This window comes from Magnolia sinica, chromosome 6, assembly GCF_029962835.1.
Source record: "Magnolia sinica isolate HGM2019 chromosome 6, MsV1, whole genome shotgun sequence".
NCBI lineage: Eukaryota > Viridiplantae > Streptophyta > Magnoliopsida > Magnoliales > Magnoliaceae > Magnolia > Magnolia sinica.
In genome coordinates this window covers 104942841-104956071 of record NC_080578.1, presented here as the reverse complement: position 1 = coordinate 104956071, position 13231 = coordinate 104942841, and the positions used below count along the sequence as shown (strand labels likewise).

The window sequence follows — 13231 nt, the reverse complement described above, 5'->3', positions numbered from 1 at the left end:
GGTAGACCTTTAATCTTCCACTGCTTTTTTCAGTGTGGTCCACTTGATCTTTGGATCTGTCTTATTTTGTGGCTCAAGTCTTACGACGAGCTCACCAAATGGACGAACGGTTTGGATATAACGCATACCTCATGATGGGACCCACAAAACTGGGTGACGACGTCAACACACCAGTCGGTGGTGTGTGGTACGGAAGCGGATTGCGTACTGAGTAACTCTGTACGCTAAGCGTACTGAGTAAATTCTGTGGGGCTCACTGTCATTCATGCATTGTATCAACTCCGTACATCCGCCTTATTATATAAATTTAGGGCTTTCAACCAAAATTTAATCATATCCAAAGTTTAAGTGGACCACACCACTTGAAATGATGTGAATTGAAGTCTACCGTTGAAAAGTTCTTGGGGGCCCACAGAAGTTTTAGATCAAGATGATTTTTGTTTTTTCCATTCATCCATGTCTATGTGATCTTATGAACAGTTTGGATGACAAATAAACATCACTGGGGGCCTTTGAAATGTTTCAACGGTGGAAATCAATATTTCCACTGTTTCCTTTGGTATGTTCTACTTGAGCTTTTGATATACTTCGGTTTTGGGATCAACCCCTAAAATGATCCGGAAAAACGTATGGACGGCATGGATAGACCACATACATTCAAGGTGGGCCCAACTGAGTTTACTCAGTACGATAAGAGTGCACCGAGTAACTCAGTACGCAATCCGATTTCATGCGGATGCCACCCTATTCAAAAACCAGGGCCGGACGCCCTTTTTTTTCTAAGCAGAGGGGGTTCCGGCCCCAAAATCTCCCAAATCTTCGGATTCCGACCTCCAAATCTCCCAAATCTTCGGATTCCGGCGAAGATTCTCCAAATTTTGACGAGGATTTCCCCCAATGTCGCCCAAATACCCGGATTTCTTCGGATTTTGACGAATTTCTCTCCCAAATCGAAGATTTTGCTTGCACTAACCTACGAAAGAAGCTTCGATTGGAATGGCCCACCAAATGGAAGCTTTCGATGATGACGATCTCTTGTACAGGTACCGAAATCCAGTTTCTTGGTTTTTTTTTCAATTTTTTCGGATAATTATAGTTTCGATTTTTTTGAGGAACTCGCGCGATATCGTCGAAATATCGTGCGATATCGACGATATATCGGCCGACATTTGAAATTGGGATTTTTTGATATCTTCCGGGGGTTATCGGGGTTGTATCGTCTCGCATGGGTGCGATAACGATAATATCGGCCGATATATCGGCCGATAGTATCGATATTTCGAACACTGGTCTCATCCACCACATGCTCCACATGTATGGATGTCAATCCTGTCCATCCAAATATAATTTAAATCTATTCCTATTTATTTAGAGATAGTTCGGTGCCATTTTAAAAGTTGTCTCATCCACCATCCACACCACATATATGCATGTCAATCCCATTCATCTAAATCACAGGACCCATAATGGATTGATCAGAGCCCAAAATGTCACACAGACTGAAAATCTTAATCATCCAATTGGTGGCTATCAAGTGTACAGTAAAATGAAATGGTCAGCTGTACGTGTCAACAAGCTAAAGATCGTCCAATGAGTGTCAAGTTTGGGCTACCCTCCATTAGCAACAGGGCCCACAATATGGAGGGGAATCATCAATGGTGTCTAATCCTTTTATTTAGATTTTGTTTGTCTTATAATTTCATAGAAGCGAGAGAGTCCTCCCTATAAAGGGCCTCCAACACTTGGAAGTCGATAGTCTCTTTGAAGCACCACCTAAGAGAAGGCATCTCCTCTTTGATACATGACGGTTCGAGAGTCAAATTTTGTAAAGACATGGTGCAGCGATACTCTCTTGCATCACCAATTCCCTAGCTTGGCATGCTCGGCCCCTAACAGAGAGATCAAAGTGGCCGAGTGTTACTCCAAGTGTGGTGCATCCACCATATGGGCTCCTCCTTGTTGGAAAAATTTGTTGGAAGGGGAGCTAGCCAACTTCTTTCATCTGTTGGAGTGCCTTCAATCCTCTCAGTCTCCTTCCAAAGGCAAAGATTCTATGATATGGCACGTTCACAGCTCAGGCCACTTTTCGGTTAAATCTTTTTACAAGATGATTCAGGCAAAAAGACTTGCCAGTTCTTGGGCTCATGCCTTCCGTTTTTGGTTTTACGGATGTCCCCCAAGGTAGCTGTGTTGTCTTCGCTAGTAGAGGGGGAAAAAGTTCTGATGATAGACAATGTCCAAAAAGGGGCTATGATCATCCCAGACATTTGCTCCTTGTGCATGAAGGCGGTGGAATCCTTGATCACTTGTTTATCCATTGCCCCTCCACCTATAAGGTGGGGGCACACTTCCTAGCTCTTTTTGACATGCAGTGGGTGATGCCAATGTCTGTGGGCAAGCTTCTTCAGGCATGGCATGGTGGATGGGTGGAAAGGATAGGCAGGTAAGTTCGGCACCTTGGCCATTTGGTGGGTCATTTCATTTTTTTTATTTTTTTATTTTTGTGTGTGTGTTGGGGGGTGGTGTTGAACAGTCAATGCTTTCAAAACAAAGCCAGCCCGGAGGAGTCAGATGTGGGGAAAATCATAGTGGAAGGGGCTCCGTTTTAAAATATGTAACTGATTATGTTTTAAAATCTATTTTGGGCTGTAATTTTGCTTTTCTCCTTTGTATTCTTTTGCTAGTTCTGCCAGCTTCTTCTCAATAAAATTCCTTTACCCCATAGAAGAAGAAAAAAAATCCGATAGCGGAGAGATTGAGAAGGATGTTGCTCGTAGAATTATATGTGGGCAGATGAAGTGGAGATGTGCCTCTGAGTTTTATGTGATCACTGCATACCAACAAACTGTAGAGGAGATTTTATAGAATAGCTATAAGACCAGCCATGCTTTATGGGGCAAAATGTTAGGCAGCCAATGAACAACACATTCCTAGTATGAGTGTAGCTGAAGTGAGGATGTTGAGATGGATGAGCAGCGAGACTAGGAAGAAATAAATAGACAAAAAATGCATTCGAGGGAATGTAGAAGTAGCACCAATAGGTAATAAGATAAGGGAAAGTAGACTTGGATAGTCCAGCCATGTGCAATGGTTGGGAGTGGGTTCCAGTCGAAGGCTCTAAAAGAGCAAGGGGAAGCTCCAAAAGGACATATGGGGAGAGGAAGTAAGAAAAGATTTGATGACCTATGGTTTAACTTAACATACGGTCATTAATGGAATGGAATAGTGGAATAGGATTTGTCTAGCCAACCACAATTAGTTGGGACAAGGGCTTTATGAACTTTGAATGTAAAAGGTTTGATGACAGGCTGCCCACCTACCATCAACCCGACTTTACCTTGGCTTGGGACAGGCTGGCACATCACTTTTATGACGTAGCATTTATATAAACTATCAGTCTATCACACATTGTATTTACAAGTCAATGTATTAGATTTAACAGGGTTGTGGTGCCTGCACCTCATGTCCATGTCTAATATTAACACTAATGCATCCTGTATCTACTTATACAAGCTCCTACAAAAGAAGAAGAAAAAAAAAAAAACACATTTTGACAGAATTTTGATAACCTAGAGAAAACAAATGGTTACCTCATACAGAAAAGGTATTTATCTCGCAACACAAGAGGCAACTCATCAATAACAGCAGCAACTTTCTGTTGTCAGTAGAATGTGGTTCGTTAATGAAAATGGCTGTGCAGTGAAAGAACTTGTCGTGGAAATCCTCACGCTATGCATCGTAACAGTAATGCGGAAAAGTTTGATTTTAAATTGATTGCCATCAGGTGAAAAGCTGAACTATAAAAACTGTTCTTGGCAATAAAGAGCATGCAGATAAACAAACCAGTAAGAGAAACTGCATACCATCATTTCTTCACAATTAGCAATGAAATAGTTTGGAGATAATTTTGCCTTCTCTAAGAACTGTTCCTGCATAACAAGAAGGTAATAATGTAAAATTTAAAGCATATGAAAGACATTATTTATAGATCTTTAAGATGGACATGTAGAAAATAATGACAACATAAACTTGTCATCCATCGAATGAGAGTGGAGCTTTCTTTTCAGCATGGACCATTCTTCTAGTAGTTCACTGGTCCCTACTGTGTCATGAGTCTTGTGAGTAGAAAAAAAAGCCAATTAGCTGAGTGTCCTACTTGAGGATTAGCGGAGATTTTAAAATTGAGCAAGGATCAATGTTCAGTGTACTAGTACAACACATTCACCAACTTGGCACACATGAGAGATCTCACATGTGGCACATGCACTTTGGTCAAGGCATGTCCATTTGGGCCATCCAATCATCCATCCGGTGATTACGTTGTTGTATTAGTATATACTGTCAAACAATCAGTTGCTCTAAAAGCTCGAGCCGTTAGAGGATGGTGTATCAATGTATATCAAGGGACTTTAACATATACCATGGCTAAAAAGTCAAACTCCGCCTCTCTCTCTCCACCAGTCTAGTAGGCCTCAGCATCTAGTGAGATAAGAAAATATTCACATTCATTGTAAGCATGTGCATACTTAACAATTAGGCACATTGTGAGTTCTCGCATGGACCATACATTAGTTGGAGCTTGTTGTCTGGCCCAAAAATCAGGCTGATCCACTCAACAGATGGACCAAATGTGTAGGAAGAAAATGGATCAGCAATCCACATTTAACAAGCGAATCATACAAGGAATGAAGCTTGCTTTGTGGCCGGGGCATGTTCAAATGGCCCACTCATCAGGTGATCCACACCGTGTATCGGTGGCTGAAAAATTAGGAGCTCCAATGATGAGTCCAAACTCATATGAAAAAGTGAACAAGTTACCATAATAACTTTTACATAACACATCCCTAACAGTCAACCTGAGGAGAAGTAATTCCTCACAATACATTGAAGCTATTGGTTAAAATCCAACCAAATGGTACATTCTTTTTTCTTTTTTTTTTTTCCATAGGTAAGGTGGGTCGAACCCAAGACATCAATGTTGAAACACACCCTGTCTACCATCAACCTACAGGAATGAAACCAACCAACCAGTACTCTTTCCAGATTACTTTTCAATAGATTAAAGTATGGAAGTCCTGTCCAGACTCCAGAACCTTTTGTGCTGAAACTGTTACCAACACACGAAAGTAAGCATGTGATGGTAGCTTAGAACTCCACACAAATTGCATGAAAATAAAGAGGAAATGGAAACAAGAATCGACATCATGAATGTCAGTACAAGTTTTAATTGTAAACAACATCCCGACGGCATATCCATGCCCATGCATGATGTACCATGGTAACAAAGATTATCACGACAATATATTGATGATTTGGATATTTCCAAGGATCTTATGATGTCTCTCTTTTTTATTTCTTCGTGAAAATATCTTTAATCAGAACTACAAAAGGAATTGTTCAATACAAAGTTTGAATCCAATAAAATTGGTAAATTATTATCAATAGAAAATTAGCAAAATGTGAAACAAGTTATCAATTTATAATGAGCATAATTATGAAAAATGATGCAAGGACATCTTAAGTTACCAAAATACATCCAGCAGTATCAAGTGTATGGCTGTCACTTAGCTGTACTGAATTTTGGTTTGGTAAAAGCACATTTGAAGACCATTTTACGCCAATTCCGATAAATAAAATGTGTAAAAAATGCTTGGAACTTCAAACCATATATGAAGAAACATTGGAAAGGAAGACAACAACACATATGAGTAAAGATTCATATTTGCAAATAGCAAAAGCAAGAAAGGCTGCAGGGTTTCAGCCCGTAGCTCACTGTTAGGGCATGTTGCAACATCGAGGTCCTGAGTTCGAACCCAGCCTACCTATCCTCAAAAAAGGAGGAAGAAGTAGAACAAGCCAGAATGGCTGTTCCCAGGAAGCCAAGCCTTGCATCGGTTATCTAGAGTACCCAGTGAATGAAAAATAAAAAATAAAAAAGGAACCATATCACTTTTTTGTAAAAACATTCTCAAACTTGTACAATGTAGCATATAATTATCAGTATCAATCTATGCAATCAATTCTGAAACATTAATGAAAAATAGATATTGAAATTGTTACTTACTAGTATATTGTGGAAACTGTACGTTGGGTGTAAACGTGAATACAAAGACAAGAGATCAAAGGTCGGAAACAGTCCAGCACGCTGCACAAACAAAATCCAATGCCTCTGAGGAGAGAATACAAGGACATGTAGCATGCACTGATTGCATAATAAAATTGAAGTACAACTATGATGTCAATCTAAAGACCCTAAATGGAATAGTTAAATAATCATATTCCAAAAATAAAAATGGCCATAAGAATACATTCACTCTGTTTTTAATTGCACCAAAGATTACATCCACATTAGCATAACCCTTATAGCTACATGGTTTAACCATATCTATAGACTATAATACAAAACTTGAAAAATGAGTATAGTTTCACCTTGTTCAGCACCCAGCTTTCATTTTATGATTTTCTCTTGTACTTATGGAGAGTATGATGCGGAGGCACAGTTCTTCTGAATGAAGTGACCAACTGCCTCTCCATTTTCAGATTATGAATTTAGAAACAAAATATTGGAGTTAATCTTACAGTTACGAGCCTCACATAACAACAAAAAATTGTACTTCTGTCTATGATCTTCATTCTTCTTTCTCAGGGTTTCTTTTAAGTATCTTCTATTGTATATACAAAGATTTACACATGGCATGGATATGCAGGAGAAATATCACATGGCGAACCCAAAATTTTGTAGAATCATGAGTCGTTAGCCTTTGTTAACTAGGCACCTTCTAAACCTACATGATAGAGAGACCCAACTGATTTTACAGATCAAGACACATAGGAAAATCAGCAACTTCTATTTCCCCTTCTACCAGAACATCAACAAAATGGCTAAAAATTATAAAATCACCAAAAAGGTCAAAAAATCAAGAGCTTTCGGTTGACCAGATCACATGATGTCAATTGAGGATGTAGATAAAACATGGATAACGTAAGTACAAACCCCAAGGATTATTAGGATGGATTTAGTTAGGTAAGAAGCAGGAAAGAAGCCATAGAAAGCAATTTTGTTAGGTTTTAATGTTCTGCGATCAGATGCTAGAACTTTGTGATCAGCTATTAGATGTTTACTACTCTTCAATATCCTCCTTGACAGGAGCATCTTTTTTTTTAAGAGTAAGTGATTAATTTTATTAATAAGCCACTAAGACAAAGGTCAAAGCAGAAAAGAATACAGTCCTCAATTTACATCCTAAGCAAAGGTGCAATGGAGGAAGAGAGGGTCTATCGATTCAGCATCATTCACGCACATGAGGCATATATTGGGAGGAACCAGCATCATTCATGCACATGAGGCACATATTGGGAGGAACCAGCGTCATTCATGCACATGAGGCATGTATTGGGAGGAACCATAGACCATTTCTAAAGGTTGCCTACCATTAAGACTCTCCTTCTCCTGACCAACAATGCAAAAGCTGCCACCTTGGTTGGAGCTCCATAGAACCAAAATCCATGAAAAAATTCCTGACTTGGAGAGGACAATGGCTTTCGAATCAATTTGTAAAAACCCTGGACTGTAAACTTCCCCGATGGAGACACATTCCAAACTGGAGAATCCTTTCAGGCTGGAGAGAGATGAATGTTTGAAGTCACTCCAATAGTTGAACATACTTGGCCGCTTCTTCATCAGATAGATCCCTTCAAAAAAGGGGGCACCAAGCACCGTTGCTACCTTGAAGGGAGTAGCAAGTAGCCACGAACATGTTCTTGGATGGGGCTAATCTTGCCAATGAAAGAAACTACAACTCCAACGGACTCTCCCCATACCAAGAGTCCTCCCAAAAATGAATATGAGTCCCATCTCCAATGGAGATGCCAGTCCTTGAGATGCCTTCATTTTTGTTACTTTATAGGCATAGGGTTTACTATTATCAATTCCATTTTTTTAATTTCAAAGATGGCTTAACAGCTTGCTATGCTGTTGGCAAACTCATTAGCAGACTAGTTAGCAAACAAAGATGACACTATTGTGATAATTTGGGTTCTCTCTGTGGCAATTTAGCAGCTTATTGATTGACCTTTTGGACCCTTGTAGACATTGTTTGGCTGCTTATCGAACATCTTGTACTGAAGAAAGAAACAAAATATAAGAATTCACTACAATGCCAACAAAGTTAGACTTCAAGGCAAAGCCAATTGCATATACATGTCAACTGTTTTCAGAAGTGAACAGGAAATAAAGACTTTTTTTTTTGTTTGAAAGGTAGAAAAGAAAAAGACGTGTGATGCATGCATTAATGTGTGTACCCAAGTCTCAGTTGGTACATAATTGTGTGTACAGAAACAACTCTATAAAAATGATTGCATGTGTAGGAATATTAAACCTATTGGAATACTTGAAGGGGTAGCTAACAATCACCTCCAAAACAGGAGAAGGAGATTCCAATGATGAATGAAGTAAAGGTAGATCCTCAGCATCAATACAAGTCACTTCACCAAAAGGAAATTTAGAGCCATACCTTCCGGCCCTCCCTACAAAATGAAGAAACAATAAGGCATCTACACAACCCCCCAGAAAAAAGGCAACTACACAAGTTTTCAATGAAAAAATGAAGAATAATAGTCCACAACTTGCAACAAATTGGACAAGTATCTCTGTGATCTGGAAAAAAAAACCACTAGAATGTGTCTGTAAACTATACGAATAGAAGAATAAACAGTTTCATGAATTGCTTTAAGACATGAAGATGACAGCGTCTCTGAATCACTTCCTCAAACTAAGAACAATACTGTATGGGGTATAACAAAATCAATCTCCATCATAGCCTTGTGCCAGCTATCTGGGTCAAGTTTACGAATCTTGTTTTGCAAATCAATCCTAAGGCTCTACCCTCATTAGTGAACAAACCTTCATATCCCTTCTCACGACCCCAACCCAAGTCCTTCTAGGTATTCCTCCCATACTTTTTTAGGCCCTCAACTCTAATTACTGTTCCCCCCTTAATCAGAGTCATCTCCAGTTTTCATTGCACATTTTCAAACCATCTCAATCCGCACTCCATGAGTCATTTTCAGTCGTAAGTCTCTCTTTCAGCCCCTCCTTGACTATTTCAGAAGACGCTTGCGGCATGAAACTCCTCTCTTTTGCAAGTAAGCTTGTATTGATTAAGCATGTCCTATGAAGCATCCCCATCCCCAATTTTATGGTGCTTCTGATTCCGAGCTTGATCTAATCACAAATAGAGAAACACATGGGAAACATCCTGTGGCCAGCTAGTGAAATTAAATGCAAGGCAGGTCTTATAGACTGGGACATGGTCTGTCAGCCTAGACAAGAGGGAGATCTCAAAAGTCGCTGCCTTCATGATCTACAAATGGTGTGTACAATGAAGATGGTGTTGAGAGGTATGTCAAGTCTGGCTGGAACTCTTAGGGATAGTTTCCTTCAAAGCACGACCCAGGAATCATGAAACACAGATCATGTATTTGGCGCAAATATCATTCACACAGGCTGTTCATGCAAAATGGAGCTATATGGTCAATTAGAAAAGAAAATCAGCCCGTCTGTGGTTCAACACTTGGTTAGATATCACTCCAATAGCTGATAGATTTGCCAGCATTTTATTTGACATGGAAGCAAGAGTGCCTCAGATGATTCCTAAATCCAACTCCTAGGACATATCATCTTATGGAATCCACTGCTTAGACCAACTGCTTAGGCTCACTTCATGGGGGCCTTAAAGTCTATACGCAGTGAAGTAATGCTGGGGTGGGGCCCACGAGTCTCCTCTAGGCTCTGCCAGCAAGCCAACCACTTTAAAGGCCCATATAGGTGCTGCGGTTGGGCCTCCTTGAGCCTGTGTTTTTTTATACCTTTTGTTCAGAAAAGCTATTGCAGGGGGTATTTCGTAATAAGTCTTTAAGTCATTCTGATAGTCTTTATTTAGGGTTTTCCTAGGGGAAAAGAGGGATCGATTGTAATTTAGTTTTTTAAGAAAGAAAGAACTTTCCCAGCTAGAGGTGTCGATTCCTCTTCTTTCGTCTTGGTGTTGACTCCAAGATTTTCACTGGTGTTGATTCCAATGAACCCTATCTATTCTCTCCTCTGATCTTCTATAATCTTCTTCTTCTCTTCTTATCTTCACATCTCCTCTTCAAACCCTTGAATCTCCGTTCTATCTTTATTTCTTGATTCTCGTTGCTCATCCGCTATCAAACTGGTATCAGAGCCCTAGGTTTGCCAATGTCGACTTGCACGGGCAGATCTTACTGTGGGAGACTTACGAACGAGCAACGGGATGACATGCTTGCACGCATGGCAAATCAAATCGACTACTTCGTCCGTCACATTGACGCATTGGAAATGTGACTGGAGCGATTAGAATAAAGGCTTGATGAAAATCGTGTAACAGCAAACCCTACACAGGACAGGAGATATGGCGAGACTTCCAGGTAGCATGTGGCAGAGGAAGAAGGTGAGGTCGATGATTTTCCTCAAAAGCATCCAGTGGCACCTACGAGTTTAACCGCCGATAAGACTGCTCGAGAGCGGCCTATTCCTCTACGAGGTGCATTCATGGAGACAGTACCAAGGTATTTTGAAGGGGACCGACCAAAAAGCAACTATGTGGCTAACAACATTACAAAGAAAGTGAGAATAGACATAACTGACTTCATTGGCAAGTTGGAGCCGAATCAATTTCTTGATTGATTAACAGCGTCGGAGGACTACTTCAAATGGTACGACATGAACGATGATCATCAAGTCCGATTTGCGAAGATGAAGCTTAAGGGGCATGCTCATGTTTGGTGGAGAAGTATGGAAGACCATATGCATCGACTTGACAAGCCACCTATATTATTCATTGGGAAGAGATGAAATTGAAGTTAAAAGAGAAGTATCTTCCTCTTGATTATGAGGATATTCTTTATGAATAGCTAGTCAAGCCTCCTTGCATCTCCAGAGATTGGAGAGGGTGTGAGACCCACATGGAGTGATTCCACAAGTATCTTTCTTTCGTTTTCTTCGATTCAAAGTACGTATCTCTTCTCTCTCTCTCTCATCCCTTCTTCTCTCCTCATCATCTTCTTTCTTTTCTTTTCCTTCTTTCTTCTTCCATCAACAACCAAACCCAACCCATCCGTCTCTCTTTCCCCACGTATGCACGCATGCATTTCCGCACGCACGCACGTGCGCCCGCACAGTCAGCCACATGTGGCCCCCTTTTCCCTTGTTTGTTTTCGCATTCCCTTCTCCAAACCTCACACATTTAACCCATAAAGCCCCTTCTTTAAAACCCCTAAACCTAGAATTCCAATTTGCCCCAATCTGTCAAATCCCCAAATTTCCCAAACCCTAAATTTCTCATCTTTCAAATTCATCACCCTTAGCCATCCAAAACCCTAATTCCTCCATCCTACATCAACACCCTTAAATTTCCCAATCCCAATTTCAAACCCTAACCCTAAAAGCCTAATTCCCCAATTCTACCTCCATAAACCTAGCCATCCACACTCTAATTCCCTCCAACCCGAACCCCATCCATTCAAAACCACCCTACAATAACTGGACAGCCCTATACCTTTAAATATCTTAACTTGGTGCATGTCTTTAATATGAACGTGGGTGAATCCTATGCTAGATGGGAAGTTTTACTTCCCATGGGGCCTTTCTTAACAATATTTTATAGCTACGTGCATTGTGGGATGTTTGTGGTCTGAATTTATGCCTTAGTGTAAATCTGAACATTTTAATTTGTATAGAAAAGCATGAATTTTGTATTTTAGTTACTTGAATTGAACTGTTTTATGATCTTGCTATTGCATATTAGTCTAAGTCATTCGTCCTACATCCTGGAGGCCCTCTTCTCCTTTACTGGCAGTCCATATGCACTGCCTCTCCCTGGCTTCATGTTGCTGCTGTGAAGATCCTGATCAGTTGGTCACAGCCCTTGAGCAGAACTCCAAGAAGTTAACTGTGGATTTTAGTTCAGAGTCATGCTTCAAGTTTTCTCTGAAATGCAGGTAAATAAGGACTGGAGTTTTCTGGACCTTGGGCTGTAGTCTTCTTGCTCTTGAGAAGCGTATTCTCTGTTGATTCCTTGCAGCTTTGATGGATGTTTTTAAAGCTAGCAGCAGTACGATATATGGAGATCATCTGGTCAGTATTGACGCAGCAAGCTTTCATTTTCCACAGCATCTATTTAGAGATTTCTCACAGCCAGCCTCTGAGAATTCATTCTTCAGTTCAGTCGGCAACCTAAGCACCATTTACAGCAAGATTTCTGTTGGATATTTTTCTGAATGCCAGCTAGTTGCTAGCCATTTGGATTTTCTCTGACCAGTTTCAGACCAGCTGCCTGGAACCCATGATTGTTGGAGTTGGGTCAGCTGTCCCGCCCTCCCTCATACTGCAACATGTCTCCTCTCTCAAGAAGATCCCTGAAGCATTGGCATGTGGAGTGTCTGCACTGACTCTGTTTGAGGCTTTCTCCTTCAGCATCTTGCTCAAGATTATTGCCACCTTAGGAGTGGGATCATCCTGCATGTGAATAAATGCTTGGTCATGAAGCCAACGGCCTGCTCCATGGAGTCTTCAGCTGCTGAGTTGTTTCTTCCCTTCTAGAACAGTTCAAGCCTAAAAGATTGGATTCCATCGTTGGGCTTTATATCCTTTAGGTATTGGGTTAGTTTTTGCGGTGGCTTTGTGCTTGTTTTTTCTCATTTGTTTGTAAGCTTGGGTTCATTGAGCTAGGCTTTTACCCTATATGTATTTTTTTGAGCTTTTTGGTTGCCTATGATTCTTTGGGATTTTGTTGAGCCTATCTATTTTAAGTCTTTTCCTTTTTTCTTTTTTTTTTCAATAGAATTAATTTGCCTAGCAAAAGAACAAAGAAAAAAGAACGTACTCCTTCATTTATCTTATTGGGATTACTCCTAGTCCTAGGTTGCTTGATGAATTCTTTGTGCAGTTTTTCAGTCTGTACAAGTAGGCCTACGCTTTGCAATGCAGAGCATTGATAAAATGGGCCCACCACATGGCCCATGAACCGAAAAACCCAGTGGCCATCAAGAGATGATTAAGAAAGAAAATATAGCAACAGTCTCGAGAGGAATAATGCCAAAGATTTGACGACTAGGATTTCCAACCTTGGAGATTTTCAGTGCATGCATCCACAGAGCCAATCACATCAACAGTTAGAATAACTGAAACAGTGAAACCTTGTCCCACTTGTAG

The 13231-nt window shown here is 40.4% G+C and overlaps 1 protein-coding gene across 9 annotated transcripts in view; it reads right to left on the bottom strand.

Annotated features, from left to right (window-relative positions):
• LOC131249421 (ATP-dependent RNA helicase SUV3, mitochondrial) overlaps window positions 1–13231 on the bottom strand; it is a 32777-nt gene that overhangs the window by 6903 nt on the left and 12643 nt on the right. For 6 of the 9 annotated variants that reach the window (XR_009172833.1, XR_009172832.1, XM_058250206.1 and 3 more), the window contains 5 exons: window positions 8414–8526; window positions 6065–6145; window positions 4681–4758; window positions 3864–3929; window positions 3591–3655 (listed from right to left, as the gene is read on the bottom strand). Coding sequence is in view for 7 of the 9 variants with exons in the window: in XM_058250206.1 (XP_058106189.1) it covers window positions 3591–3655; window positions 3864–3929; window positions 4681–4758; window positions 6065–6145; window positions 8414–8526 (403 nt within the window). In the remaining 2 variants the exon portion in view is untranslated. The remainder of the gene's footprint in view (window positions 1–3590; window positions 3656–3863; window positions 3930–4680; window positions 4759–6064; window positions 6146–8413; window positions 8527–13231) is intronic. The other 3 variants (XM_058250205.1, XM_058250208.1, XM_058250207.1) reach the window with 3 other exon arrangements.